At 63.4% G+C, this 14579-nt stretch overlaps 1 protein-coding gene across 1 annotated transcript; it reads right to left on the minus strand.

The window, feature by feature from the left end:
• Window positions 1–339: 339 nt before the first annotated feature.
• On the minus strand, window positions 340–12031 carry PABPC1L (poly(A) binding protein cytoplasmic 1 like; the record flags this gene model as incomplete). The annotated part of the gene is made up of 15 exons (XM_082325812.1): window positions 340–391; window positions 954–1043; window positions 2094–2224; window positions 3100–3193; window positions 3542–3681; window positions 5083–5211; window positions 5505–5595; window positions 6116–6382; window positions 7274–7369; window positions 7917–8054; window positions 8330–8424; window positions 9275–9414; window positions 10173–10288; window positions 10825–11018; window positions 11839–12031. The coding sequence occupies 14 exons, from the start codon at window positions 12029–12031 to the stop codon at window positions 960–962; spliced, it is 1908 nt and encodes a 635-aa protein (XP_082181938.1). The 3' UTR covers window positions 340–391; window positions 954–959.
• Between the last annotated feature and the right edge of the window lie 2548 nt (window positions 12032–14579).

A 14579-nucleotide genomic window follows, 5' to 3' on the forward strand; every position in this document is an offset into this window, starting at 1 on the left:
ATTTGCAAAGGGAACTAACCCATGCTTTGGGGGTGGAAGCATCAGTTCTTTATTAGTGTCAGCTACAGGAACAAATAAAACTACAGAACCCAATAAATTCACTAAAAAAGATGATTCATCAGCACTTGTCATGTCCTGGGCAACTAAACCAGGCTGGGTTCCACGCTACATTTCGCAAGATGCTTTCAGTAGCCAGAGGAGAATTAACGTGGGGATTTTTTACAGGTGCAGGAGGAAGCAATTCTGCGAGGTTTACAAGACACAAAAAAATAGGGTGGGGCATTGAAGACAAGCCAGGGCCATGCGCGGGCACAATTCCAAAAGCACGGTGGGGTTGCTGCTGCTCTTCCTCAAAGGCAATGGTCTCGGGGCTCACTCTCAGTCCTGAAGTCTACAGAAAAACCAAAGAACCCACAGATGCAATTTTCAGCTGCTGAAGGAACCATTTCATCCAGACAAGAATTCACCTGAGCTTGGATTAACACACAGTTTCCTTGCGAGTCAAGAAAATATTATCTTCAAAGGGATACATGAGTCTGAATTGCTTGTTAATGGGTCTGTCCCACCCTCAGCCGCAGGGCCAGCTCTCCTGATCAACCCACAGAGGGCCACCAACATTTTATAGGGTATCGACTGACGAGGTTCTGCAAAAACCACTGGGAAAGCCCAGGAGAGATTGTGCTGGTCCCCACTGGACCTACAGAAGAGCAAGGTCCTTTCCCATCTTCCTTCCCGGTTGCACGGTCATTGCCCTTGTGAACACAGAAAAAGCACACAGACCCATGTCTCCGCAGTACAATTAAGCCTGGAAAACGGAGGATGCGATTTAAGAAGTGAAATAGTACAGTCAGAGATACTGCCATCGCTCATCAAGCCATACTTGGTCTGGACGAGACACCCAATCCCCGGTTTCAAAGTCAGAAACCAGAGACCCTGAGCACACCTGCACCTACCCGGGGTCACGGCAGGAAGGCGGCGGCGCTGCCTTTGTGCGACGTCTCGGTGGCCTGGTGCGCCTGGAGAACAGCGACCGCTTCCTCGATCTTACAACAGAGAGCACAAGGGGGGAGGCGTTGAGTAGCTCCAACGCAGGAGCACGCTGCACCAGAACGCGATACTCCAGGCCCCGTCCTCTGCACGGACCCACTCTCAAGAGGTAAAGGACTTTAATAATAATAATAATTATAAAATCCAAGTCTGCTGCTTCTGCAGGAATCACAGAATCATAGAATCGTCAAGGTTGGAAAAGACCCTTAAGATCATCGAGTCCAACCGTTAACCTATCACTGCCAAGTCCATCTATACCATGTCTTCAAGCACCGTATCTATCCATTCTTTAAATACCTCCAGGGATGGAGACTCAACCCCTGCCCTGGGCAGCCTGTGCCAAGGCTTGACCACCCTTTCGGTGAAGAAGTTTTTCCTAATACCCAACCTAAACCTGCCCTGGCGCAGCTTGAGGAGACTCATCAGCTCACAGACCTCTTCTGTCTCTTCCCTAGGAAAATGCTGGGGCATCTCTCCTTTTCTCTGGGAGTCAGAACTGTCCAGAGAGAACTCAAACTCCTCCGTAGGTGGAGCTGCCTGATGCCACCCCGCGGAGCCCGCGCTCCTTCAAAAGTCAGCCAGCCAAAGGGCAAAAGTGAATCCTGCCTCCAAGGAGCAACAAGGAGACGCAGTCAACTCGCTGCAACTGTTTTGATGGGAACCAAAGCTGAACATTCACCAGAATTACAGCAGAAACTGAAGAAACGCGTCCCAGGCAGCATTTACCCGGTTTGTTCCAGCAAAGCGCGTTCCCCCCCTCCTCCCAGGGAGCAGCACCCCCCTGCTCTTCCCCTCTTGCTTGCAGCGACCTCCGCACCGCGCCTGGCCCTTCTGCTGAAGGCGGGCAGGCGTTCAGGCGCCGCTGCAGCGCCCGCAACCCGCAGCCCTTTCTGCTCATTTTTCACTGAAAAAAAAAGCAGCTGCTTGCTCTTCCCATGGCCATCAACGCCCTCGGCCCACCTTCTGGGCCGCGCTCGCCCTTCCTTGCGGCAGCAGGCAGTTGGCCCTTTGGATTGCGACTTGTTCGGGCAGCGAGTGCCTCCTACCTTGGAGTGCAGGGAGTCGGGGGACTCCAGGAGCAGCAGCAGCTCGGAGTTGTCGATCTCCAGCAGCATCCCCGTGATCTTGCCGGCCAGCGAGGGATGCATCGCATGGATCAGAGGGTAGAGGCGCTCACCTGCTCCGAACACCAGGGAGGACATCAGCACTACGCAAGACCTCCAGCATTTTCAAACCCAGTGCGAGCCCTCCTGCCTCCCAGCTCTGTCCTTTCAACTGAAAAGGGACGCGAGGGTGGTGACGGTGGTGGAAAAATCACCGCTCCCAAGCGGACCTGCTCCAGTATGTCCCAGCAACAGTGTTGGCAGGCAGGGAAGCTGCCGGGGGAAGCCAGGCAGCAGCAGGCACCCGCCGCGGGAGCAGGGCAGTGGAACGGCGAGCGCTGCCCACGCCTGCCCACCAGCATGGACACGAAGGGGCCTGCTTCTGCAGGAGCGGTTTCTTCCCGGGGAGGGAAGAGCTGGTCCGTGACCTGCCGGGCTTTTGCCGGGCCGAGCCCGTGAGGCTGGTGGAGCAGGGCAGCCTCCCCGCAGCAGGGCCAGCGATCCCCTCCCACGCCACGGGCACCGGCCTCTCCGCCAGTGGGATGCTGGACGGCGCCCGAAGCCCAAGGACTGCGCGGCAGAGCTGACCCTCGCCCCTGCAGCCACCAAGCTGTTCTTCAGCGCCCGACAGCAGCGATGCAGGACGGCTCAGTTCAGGGGAATCGCAGATGCCCTGGTGCAGCCTGGCAGCGCGGGCAGCAGCGAGCTCTGCCGCTCCCGCGGAGCTTCGCCAGGCGCTGTCTCACTGCCAGGCAGCCGATACAGACAGGGAGTGGTTTTGCTGCTTCCATATCCTTCCAGCACAGCCCCATTTTTTGTTTTTTTTAAAGCAGCATAATATCAGAGCAATCCTACAAAGGCTTACAGCTTCTCCCAGCAGCTAAGTTTCCCTGGTGCACGCACAGCCCCGCAGCTGGCCCGACCCCAGCAGAGCGGCCGTGACACCCACCTATCATTTGCTTCTGCTCCTGAGGAGGGGCTGCTGCAAGCATGGATGCCGTCAGCGGCTCCTGCCCCTGGACGTGCACAGCAGGTTCTCCCAGCTGCAGAAACAGAGGAGAGCAGCAGTCACAGGCTGGAAGCGATGCGCGAGTTACCCGGCTTGCAGGAATGGTGGCATTTCACCCTTCCGAGGTGCTGATGCAGACTCCGGCATTGCCTGCTTGTATCCGAATGCCGGCTTCCAGGAAAGCCGGAGCCAGGCATCACAGCTGCGTGGCTACTGGATCCGCAGCCCCAGTTACCCCAGCAGCCCCCGGGAAAGGTCCCCATAGCACCAGTCATAAACATGGGGCTGCCTGGGGTCAGCAGTTGCGTTCACCCAGAGCAGGACCAGGACTGACGCACGCTGCGGTGGCCGTGCCGAAGCTGGGAGCCGGCAGCACGGTTACCTGCGGGGCCACCACGGGCGGCACGTGGCCCATCGGCTGGACGCTCCTGATGGCCGAGGAGTACTTGTAGTGCGGGGCTCCCCGCGGCAGGGTGGGCGAGGAGGGCACCCGAGCGCTGACCGTCTGCGTCCCGATGTTGGCTGCAACGGGGATAGGAACATATCTAAGGAGGAGCCAGTTAAACGCACGCCTGCACTGGGGAGGCTGAAGCCCCAAGGGCAGTGTGCTCAGCCAGAGGGCCCGAAAAATCCCCCCGTGGGCTCAAAGCAGCCCCCAGGTCAAAGGCAGCTTCCCCGGGACAGGCAGGGCACTGCCATCCTGCCCGCTGGGCTGCGGCAGTCTGGTTTCGTGCAGAGGGCAGGAGAGCTGGCAGAGGTACCTACACCTCGCCATCTCCTCCAGAAACGCCCGGCTGCATCAGCAGCCAGAGGACGGGCACAGCACCGAGGAGGGCGGGCTGCCAGGGCAAGTGTCCCCAGCCCCCAGCCCGCCCGGCTGCCCTCCTGCGGGGAGGCGAGGGCAGGGAAACGAGGGGACAAACCAAAGCCCTCCTGGTCCCCCTGCACGTTTCAGCAATAAGATGCTCAACACCAAAGACCACCTTGGGCTAAATCGCACGAAGCCATGAGGGTTGTACATGGACACTGCCCCACCAGACAGTCCCACATAGAATCGTTAAGGTTGGAAAAGACCCTTAAGATCATCGAGTCCAACCGTTGTTGGACGTTTTGGGGGACCTCAGACCCACGTTTTGGGGGACCTCAGACCTTCACCCGCTCCCCAACTTCCACCCTGGGCTACTTCTGCCTCTCCTCAGAGCCCGTCCATGGAGGAGCCTCAGGGGGGCTACGCTGCAAGCCCCGGCGAGCATCCTCCTCCTCCTCCTCCTCGCTCACAGAAAAGGCAGAGGGGTGACGGGACAGACGCGGGGTTAAAGCACCCCCGGGGTGAGGGGTGCTCGGGGCACTGCGCGCAGGACCGCAGCTTGGTCACCGCCCCGCCAGCCCTGCAGGAGCACAGCCACGTCGGAGGGGACACCCCGGGACACAGGGACAGCACCGGCACAGCCAGGCACCGGGGGTGCCAGCAAGGTCTGGTTCTGGGGCCGTAGCTCCAAACACCTCTAACACGAGCGTGTTTTACTGGAGGCTCGGCCTTGGCAGCAGTTCAGCTAGGGCCGGCGAGAAGCTCTGCTTCTGCCCGAGGGGTCCTTTCCCAACCTCCACCTCCGTCTGAGCACTAAGCCTCGGGCGTCATGGCTGCATCATCATCAGCATCATCTTTAATGAACGTATTCAAGGAGCAGTGGCCAACAAAACCAATCAGCATATCAGAGACCTGTCCCGCTGCCTGAAAGACCACAACCTTCCCCAAAAGTTACACTTGTTGGCTACAGACACTGCTCCAGTCCCGCCACATCCGAGGGCGCCATCCAGGCTCCTCCATGAGCAATCCCACAAACCGCTCCGTCTTCGGAGGCAGCCCCAAGCCCGCAGCCAGTGCCCACGGCCGCGTCCGAGGCGGGTCCTTCCCCCACTCACCCACTCTCTGGGCCTGGGGGGGCACGCGGGGCACCTGGGTGGAGGCCTGTCTCATGGTGCTGATGTTGGACAGCAGGCGCCGGGGCGGCGCGGCAGCCCTCAGGATGGGGGTAGCTGCAGGATACGCTGCTGTAGAGATGGAGCACGATTATTAAAGCTTATCGGTAGCAAAGGCAGGGGAGGAGACGTGGCGGGGGGGAGTGACCACGGCTGGGGAAACCTCAGGAGCACCTCACCTGGGGTCAACCCTAACGTCTCATCCCCCGGTGCCCATCACCACGACCCCTGCACCAAACCCTCGCGCACTTCTCCGGGCAACAGCCCCCCGTGGCTACAGGCTTTGTGCTGCTTTCAGAGACCCCCAGTCCATACCCATGCCCAGCTCGCACCAGGAGCCCCCGGGGAGAGGCAGGCTGACTCACGCGGAGGCCGGGAGGGCTGCGCACTCCAGCGAGTGGCAGGACGGACTGGGACAACTGGGCTGGGGCTGTAGAAAGTAGCTCTGGTTTGTGGCTGGGAAAGGAGAACACGTTATCCAAAGTGACCTGGGAGCTGAGCTGAGCCAGACCTAACGCAGAGCATCTCAGCGGCTGCCAGGCACAGACAGGCGAGCCGAAACCACACTGCAGCGTGCCAGAGCGCTTTAAAGATCGACCTCCAGCCCTGCTGCCTGCGTGTCCTCCAGCAGCTCCGCTTATCTCCTCCCCATGAGCTTCTGCACCCTTCTCCCTCCCCTCCTTTCATCAGGGGACTCTTTCTCCATGCTGACACCCTCCCACCAGGCTCCTCCTTGGTGACCTCTGAGGAGCGGTCGGTGGCTACGAAATCCCCAGCCCATTGCCTGCAGCACCTGCACCCCGCCGGCGCTTTGGCAAGCCCCGCCGCTTACGCGGAAGCCCAGCGCTGATCCCGCCGATCCCACACCAGCGTGCGCTGGGGTCTGCACAAACCGAGGCGCGCTCCTCAGCCCGACCACCACCCCCTCCTCCAGCCCAGGGCAAATTCAGGTCCCCGTTCGGGAGCAGGGACTCACCTGGGGGATGGGGGGTAAGAAGTAGCCCGGGGGGGGCTGGAACGAGCCCAGGAGAGGGCCGGGCAGAGCCCTCATGGTGGCTAATCTCTGCATGTACTGGTTGGTGAGGATTGCTTTCCGCTCCTCTTTCCTTTGAGCGAGCGCGACGTAGAGAGGCTTGGTGCTGACGATCCGCCCGTTCATTTCCGTCACGGCCTTGGTAGCCTCTTCTGGGGAGGAAAAACATACAAACCCAAACCCTTTGCTGTGGCCACCCTCTGTCATCACCTAAAATTGGATTAGAACAAGACAGCTAAGTCCACAGATCGCCACAGCACCCGCGAAGCACGGCGTGGAGGGGGGGGCGCGTGGGACCCAGGGTGGGACCCACCCAGGGTGGGATGGACGGGGCTGTGCCCGGGGCCTCCATGGAGAGGTTTCTCCAGGGAAGGGGAGGATTTGCTTGGGCAAAACCAGTAGGTTTGGGAAATGAAGATGGCTGAGTCTGGGCAAGCCCAAGATCTGCAGCCTGTGATCTTCCAGGGGGTCTGCGCCCCAGCCCCGCAGGACCCACGGGCCAGCAACGCTCCGGTGCTTAACGCCACAGGAGCCAGCGAGGGCTGGGGACCGGTGGGACACCGTGCCCTGCCCGGGGGCCAGGCAGCATCTGTCCCCAGCAGCTGGCAGGTTACAGGTACCTTGAGGCCAGACCACCCCTCTGCACCCGCAGGCACAGCCTTCGGGGGAAGCTCGACACCAGCCTTGCTGGCAAGAGTGACACTTTTCATGTTTTTCCAAAAGGCAAAACGCCAGCCTGCGAGCCAGGCAAACCCCGCTCTCCCCAGAGCGAGGTGGCTTTTGGGTCATTTCCATTTGTATCGGTGTCACACCGGTCCCGAACCGCAGAGCGGCTGTGCAACACTCAGAACGATGTGGCTTTAAGGTCCCACAGCCTGCACCTCACCGGGCCGGGGCAACTCAGCGAAGGCACAAATTATTTGCCGAATCAACAAGCTCCCCCGGACAGCGTGGGGTACAACGGCATGTCCTTCACCCCTGGCTTGAGATACAAGCCATCAGCAGGGAACCACAGCTCAACAGGACGATAACCCCCATCCATTTTGAAGGGCTGAGCGCGCCGTCCGGCCGACCCCAGGAGCCCCAGCCCCGGTCCCTCACCTTGGCGCTGGTGATGGTGCCGTAGGGAGAGAACTCCTTCCTCAGCCGCTCGTCGTCTATCCCGTCATCCAGGTTCTTCACGTACAGGTTGACCCCCTGCAAACAGGCAGAAGAGCAGCTTGGCCTCCGGGCTCCCAAAGTTCACAGCAGCTTTTCGAGCTGGATGTTTCACCCGCAGCTCAGCCGGAGGCTGGGCCGTCCCGCAGACGCGTCCTCTCCAGAGCCGCCGCGGGACCGGTGACGCGGAGAGGAGCCAGGCCCGCGCCTGCGCTCCCCTCGTAGGCGAGGCGCCCCGAGGGCGGAGGGTGCCCAGGCCTTCGCTATGAAGCTGCTCCAAGACCTCAGGAAGCCGCCTCATTTTCAGACTAATATTTCAATTTTTGGAAAAGAGCAGACCCATTTGTTCACCTCCCAACACCATCCTGGCTTTGGATCTCTCTCCTCTTCCCTGATACGGCTTCCCAGGACGTGACCAGGCAGCGACTGGACCCCTGCGTGGGTCTTTTTTAATTGAAGAAGGGACCCAGCGCACCGATCTGCTCCGGAGAGCCCTGCGCCGTCCCCAAGCCGAGGACGTCCCTGGATGCCCAGGGCACGTCCCCAGCGCAGACCTGGGGGACGGAGCACCCCGCTCTCCCCTTACCTGGTACCTGCTCACTCGCTCCTGCTTGATCTGCTCGAATTTCCGCTTCAGCTCGCTCTGGCGCTCCAGCCGCTTCTGGGCTCGGCCCACGTACACCAGCCGCCCGTTGATCTCCTTCCCGTTCATGTCGGCCACCGCCTGCCAGCGGAGGGGAGGGCGCTGAGCACCGCGGGGAGCCGACGGCCGCAGCCCTGCTCTTCACCCACCGCCCGGCCCAGCCCCACCACGAGCAGGGACCCCGGGGCGAGGGCAGGGAAGCCGCTCTGCTCCCCTCCGCCAGGTCCTGCCCATCCAGCGCCAGCACCCGGGCAAGCACGAAGCCAGCGACGCTCCCCGCCCCGAGGAGAGGTGGGAACATCAGCGGGGACCAGCTCGGGGCCGAGACAGCAGATGGGCAGCGAGGAGCCTCTTGCCTTTTGGGCTTCTTCGTGCTTCTCGAAGTTGACAAATCCGAAGCCCTTCGAGCGGCCGGTGTTGTCCATCATGACTTTAACGCTTAGCGTCTTTCCTGCAAGAGGGAAGGAAAGCACCTGTCTGAAGAAGGGTGCCCACCCAGGGGCTGCCGCCGGCACGCAGCGCCATGCTCGGGAGCCGCCACGGGACGCCAGCCCCGCGAGACCGGAGCGCTGCGGCAGCACCCAAGAGGCAAACGGGAGGGCAGACGACGGGATCCCCGCTGCGAGGCAGGAGCGGGCGGCCGTGCGTGCCGGGCAGGGCGATCCCTCCCACCCCCGATGCTGCTCTCCTCGCCATCGGCTTCTCGGTTTCTCCAGCCGGTACGCCGAGTGCCTTTGGCCAGGAGTTCTCATCGCCTTTTTGTATGAACACGTGTGCTGGGTCCGTGTGAAGGGTATTCACAAACTACCCGAGCCGATACTGGCCAAGCACGGACAGCACGGGCCGCGGGCTGGCACAGCGCTAAGCCCTGTCACAAGAGGCATCCTCCAGTAACGGACTAAACTGAAAAGCCTTTTTTGCTTGAAATTCAGACTCAGCATCTCTTATTCCCAGGGCTAAAAAACTAACACCACAAAAAAACAGAACAAAACAAAACCAAACCAAACCCAAAACCACTTTTGTTATCCAAGAAAGTAAAAACCTTAAAAACCTTTTTTTTCCCCAGAGGAGCACCTAGTGCAAGCGATCCTCCAGCACAGCAGGAAAGCGCGTGTAATGTCCTGACGATTTAAGCCACTGCGGTGCTCTGGTGAGGCGGTGCTCAAGCAAGTCAGAGCCCACCGAGAGAAGGGGCTCGCTACTGCAATCGAGCGCCCTCCCCACCTTTCTTTGCCGTTGCCCCGACTCCAGTTTTTCAGACGTGAGGATACTTTGCTTCAACAAAGCCAACTTCAACTCACCAAACTTGGAGAATATTTCCCGCAGTCTGTCATCATCCATGTCATCCCCGAAGTTTTTGATGTAGACGTTGGTGAACTCCATCGCCCTAGCCCCAAACTCCGCCTCGCGCTCTTTGCGGGATTTGAAGTGGCCAACAAACCTGCAGGAAGCAAGGGGGGGGACATGAAGCCCCCCGGGTCCCCCGCAGAGGGAAGACGGTCACAGGCCAAGAGAGACACCGCCACCTCAGGCTGCGCTTTGCTCACCCGTACACCCACCCCGTTCCACATCCCGCAACCTCCGCGCGCCCCCCCGGGCGTTCCCCTGCCCAGAGCCCACGTGGCACTGCCGAAACGGGGAGCGCGGTAACACAGGGCGCAGCCCCGCGCTGGGGGTGTCACCCCAGGAGACCCCAAAAGACCCCAAGGGATGCCACCAAGCACCAGCTCTCTCCCTCCAAGGTATCCCCGAGCCCCTTGGGCAGCCGCTTGCCTCTGCGGAGACAGGGACGCAGAGGATACGGTGACGCAACGTAAGCGGAGAGCCGAAGAACAACAAAACCTCTTCCCGCCCAGGTTATCTGATGCTGACAGCGAGATCGAGGACCAGCCCCGCTTTGCGGGCGCTCTTTACACCGCCTCAGCAATAAAACACAGCCCAGGGTTGGGCTCCTTCCCCACCGTCAGGAACAGCTCCAAACCACTATCGCACTTCCACCGGCAGCGACCACGAGTGAGTCAGTGCCCCAGCGAGCAGCAGGGACGCCGTGCCCAGCGGGGACGGACGGGAAGAGCGGAGAAAGGGAGCGGCGGGAGGCGGCAGCCCGAGCAGGGCAGGCGTTTGCTCCCGAGCGTGCGCGAAGGCGCGGGAGAGGACCAAGCGCAGAGCCGAGGAGCCGCTCTCCTCTCCGGCACTTACACCTTGCGGTCGTTGAGCAACATCCCGTTCATGGTCTCGATGGCCCGAGTGGCTGCCTCGTGAGTCTCAAAGTGAACAAAGCCGTAGCCACGGGATCCGTTTTCATCACAAACCACCTGCAAACGCGGAGGGAGGGAAGGAAAAAAACCAAAACAAGAGACAGACACTGCTTTTCCCCACACTCGCACACAATTAAGTCGCAGGAAAACCCGCCCTCGTTTCCCAGGGGCATTCACCCTCCCCGGCCTCCCGCTCCCCCCGCGCCGGGGTGCTGGCAGCAGGTCAGAGCCCCGCGCCGGGGCTGCCCGGGGCCAGGTGTCCCGCGGGGGCCGCGGGGGCCGCCCTCCGGCACCCGGCGCTCTATACGCTGCCCAGGAGCTCGCGGAGACGCCAGTGCCACTGACGCGCTGAGCTCGGACAGGGCAGCGCGCAGCATCTCTGCGCAGGGGCTGGGAAGAGGGGGGCAAGGGGGAAAACCCCATCCCTAGAGAAACACAGCAGGGCCTTTTGGCTTCAAAGCAGTAGGAATTTAGAGGAAGCTTTGTAGGAAGCAGAAGGAGAAAGTGAATTTCAGCCGGCTGGAGCATGCTGCCGAGAACGCGGGGCAGCTCTGCAGCGAGCCCGTCGCCGCAGGCCCCGCGGGCACGCGTACCTTGCAGGAGAGGATGTTTCCGAAGGCGGAGAACGTGTCGTACAGGGCTTTGTTATCAATGGAGTCATCCAGGCTCTTGATAAAGATGTTTCCAACCCCCGACTTCCGGAGCCCGGGGTCCCGCTGGGACCACATGATGCGGATGGGACGGCCTTTGATCACTTCAAAGTTCATGGTGTCCAGGGCTCGCTCGGCTGGCAAAGCGGCAAAGGCAGGGAGAGAGGAGGGTAACGCACAGATCCCCTTCACATCCCACAGCAGCCAGGATGGGTGCGGGAATCGGGGATGCTGCTGGGCGGGGGCTCGCTAACCAAAACGAGAGGGGCAGCTCTGCCTCCCAGGGCAGCGGGGCCAGGCAGGGGCTGCTCCCCTCCCCTCCCGCCACACCTCTCCTTCCTTTTTCATTTTTTTTCCCCCCCTCTCCAAAGCACATCCGACTCCCACGGGATCATTCATTTCACCGCAAGCTCCAGTTTGGCAGACGCCCAACTCATTTACCCAGCGAGGATTTCTGGTCTCCGGGGCAACCAACCCAACACCTTCCCATCACCGCTGCCGCGCTCCAGCACCAAACGCCTGCTGGGTACCACGCCGCGCAGCGCCGTGCCGCTGCGGTGCCTGCCAGGAGAGGCCCCGCTCCACGCCGCGAGCCGGCGGGCAGCTGGCTGCCCCGGGGAAGGGCAGAAGGGGCTTTGGTGCCCTTCTCCATCAGCTCACGGGGGGAGGCAACTCGTGCAAGCCACCTTCCTCCCCCCACAAGCCCAAAGCCCGGCTGCCGCACGCTCTCCCAGCCCCTAAGGAGAGATGGGGGCGGGACGGGTCACCATCTGAGAGCAGATTGGGATTAGTTACAACCAAAACCCAACAGCAGCGGAATATTGCCAAGCCATAGCAGCTGAGGCACCCTCCCCAACAGCTGCTACCCCCGCTCCCACCGCCTGCCCTGCCTTCTCCTGCACGGCCCAAGCCCCCGCCGCGAGGCAGCTCCTCGGGGCTGCGGGGCAGGGAGCGTACCATCCACGGGCTGCTGGAAGTTTATGTAGGCGTAGCCCAGCGAGCGGCGCGTGGCAACGTCCCGACAGACCCGGATGGACATGATGGGCCCAGCAGGCGAGAACTTCTCGTAGAGCATGGCTTCGGTCACGTCCGGGTGGAGGTCTCCCACGTAGAGAGAGGCTAACGGATAGCCAGGGCCGCTAGCGTTCATGGTCAACCACAAAGCTCAGCTGCAGAGGAAGACAGACCCGAGGCTGCAGGGTTTCGGATCGCCTGCAGCAACCACGGACCCGCGCTGGGGCCGGCCCCACCGCAGCGGAGCGAGCCCTGCCCTTCCCACCGGCAGCGGTAGGACCGGGAACGCCCCAAGGATGCTGCAGGTCCCCAGTCTTTCAGGGACATTTCAATGTTGGTGCAAAAGCCGAGCCAGGGCGATCTGCACATCGCAGCCCTCGCGCACCCAGGGAGCGGCCAGAGGGACACAACACACCCCACGCACCGGTTTGCTCCTTTTACACTCAAAATCCAAGAGAAATAGAATGGACTTTAATTCCTCCGAAGATAAACAGCCCTTCTCCACCACCGACTTCCATCTGAATTCCTCCCCAGCGGCTCCGCCAGAGCAAACCCGCCGAGGACGGGCCCGCTGCGACGCGGCGCTGCCCTGCCAGGGGAGCAGCCCCGCAGCCCGCGCCACCAGCGCTCCCAGCAGCCGCCTCCATCGCCGGCAAGGCGAACGCGGGTTTTAGCCAGCCCTTCCCAATTTCTCAGCTTGCTGACGAGGCCCCCAAAGCAGGAAAACCGATGCCGAGTCTCTCGCTGGTTTTAGTTGGGTATAAAGTTGTGTGTGAAGACGGCAGTCGCTGCTTGAGACCCCCGAGGTCCTGCTCTCAGAGCTTGGAAGCCCACCTTTGGGGCTCTTACCTTGAAGCTCAGAAGACCCCAGACACTCGTTACGGTACCCTACGGGTGCCCAAACCAAACGCAGGCCCAGCGGGGCGCGTTAAGCAGCCCCTCAGCCAGCGGCCGGCCGGCACCGAGGGCGGAGGAGCCCAGCCCCGGGGATGCGCTGCTCCTCGGCAGCCGCCTGGCGAGCGGAGGGAGGGAGGGAGGCCCGGGGCGAGCAGAGGGAGGCCCGGGGCGAGCAGAGGGAGGGAGGCCCGGGGCGGCCCCGGCCCGGGGCGAGGCAGAGACGCGGTCCGGCCCCAGCGCCCCGCCGGCCGCTCGCCCTGCCCGGCCCGGCCCCGCTCCGCCCCGCCCCGCCGGCGGGGACCACCGGCCACCCCGCTCCGGGCCCGGCCCGGCCCCGCCGCCCACGGCGCCCGAGACCCCGGGGGGAAGCGGCCCGGAGCACGGCGGGACCCCGGCCCCGCACTCACGCCGAGCGCTGCGGCGGGCTCGGCTCCGCTCCGCTCCACTGCGGCTGCGGCTGCCGGCACCGCCCGCCTCTTCCCGCCGCGCCGCCGGGGGCGGGACGGGGCCTCCCCGCCCTCCTCTGCCTCCCCGCCCTCCCTCCGCCAGCTGCGGCCCGGGCTGCGCCCAGCATCGCCCCGCGGGCAGCCCCCAGCAGCCCCCGGCCGCCCCCGGGACCCCCCGGCCGCCCCCGGCATCCCCCGGCCGCCCCCGGGACCCCCCGGCCGCCCCCAGCAGCCCCCGGCCGCCCCCGGGACCCCCCAGCAGCCCCCGGCATCCCCCGGCCGCCCCCGGGACCCCCCAGCAGCCCCCAGCAGCCCCCGGCCGCCCCCGGGACCCCCCGGCCGCCCCCGGCATCCCCCGGCCGCCCCCGGGACCCCCCAGCAGCCCCCGGCATCCCCCGGCCGCCCCCGGGACCCCCCAGCCGCCCCCGGCACCCCCCAGCCGCCCCCAGGATCCCCCAGCAGCCCCCGGCCGCCCCCGGGACTCCCCAGCAGCCCCCGGCACCCCCCAGCCGCCCCCGGGACCCCCCAGCAGCCCCCGGCACCCCCCAGCCACCCCCGGCCACCCCCAGCCGCCCCCGGGACCCCCCAGCAGCCCCCGGCACCCCCCAGCCGCCCCCGGCCACCCCCAGCTGCCCCCGGCCGCCCCCGGCAGCCCCCGGGACCCCCCAGCCGCCCCCGGCATCCCCAGGCAGCCCCCGGCCGCCCCTGGCAGCCCCCGGCACCCCCCAGCCGCCCCCAGGACCCCCCAGCAGCCCTCGGCATCCCCAGGCAGCCCTCGGGACCCCCCAGCCACCCCCAGCATCCCCAGCCGCCCCCGGCAGCCCCCGGGACCCCCCAGCTGCCCCCAGCCCCGCGGAGCTCCCGGGTTAAGGCAGAGAGCCAGCGGTTGCAGCTCCTCATTTTCGCAGGTTGCAGCCGGGGCGGCCGCCTGCGCTTTTCGCGCCTGGTCATAGGGACGGGAGCGTGACGGTGCTGCATCGTGGCCCCGAGCGCTGGCTAACACTGCCGGTAACGCTGCCGGTAACGCTGCCGGTAACGCTGCCTGTCCCAGCCACGCGTTTTTAGGAAATCACCTGTTCTTGCAAGTGATTCCCCGAAGTTGAGAAACCCAGGCTGGGCAGGTTTGGGTTGGGTATTAGGGAAAACTTCTTCCCCAAAGGGCTGCCAGGCCCTGGCCCAGGCTGCCCAGGGCAGGGGCTGAGTCCCCATCCCTGGGGGGATTTAAAAGCCGGGGAGATGTGGTGCTTGGGGACATGGTTTAGTGGTGGCCTTGGCAGTGCTGGGTTAACGTTGGACTCGATGATCCTAAAGGTCCTTTCCAACCTAAACGATTCTGGGGTT

This window comes from Platalea leucorodia, assembly GCF_965183815.1.
Source record: "Platalea leucorodia genome assembly, chromosome: 13".
In the NCBI taxonomy this organism is placed as follows: Eukaryota; Metazoa; Chordata; class Aves; order Pelecaniformes; family Threskiornithidae; genus Platalea; species Platalea leucorodia.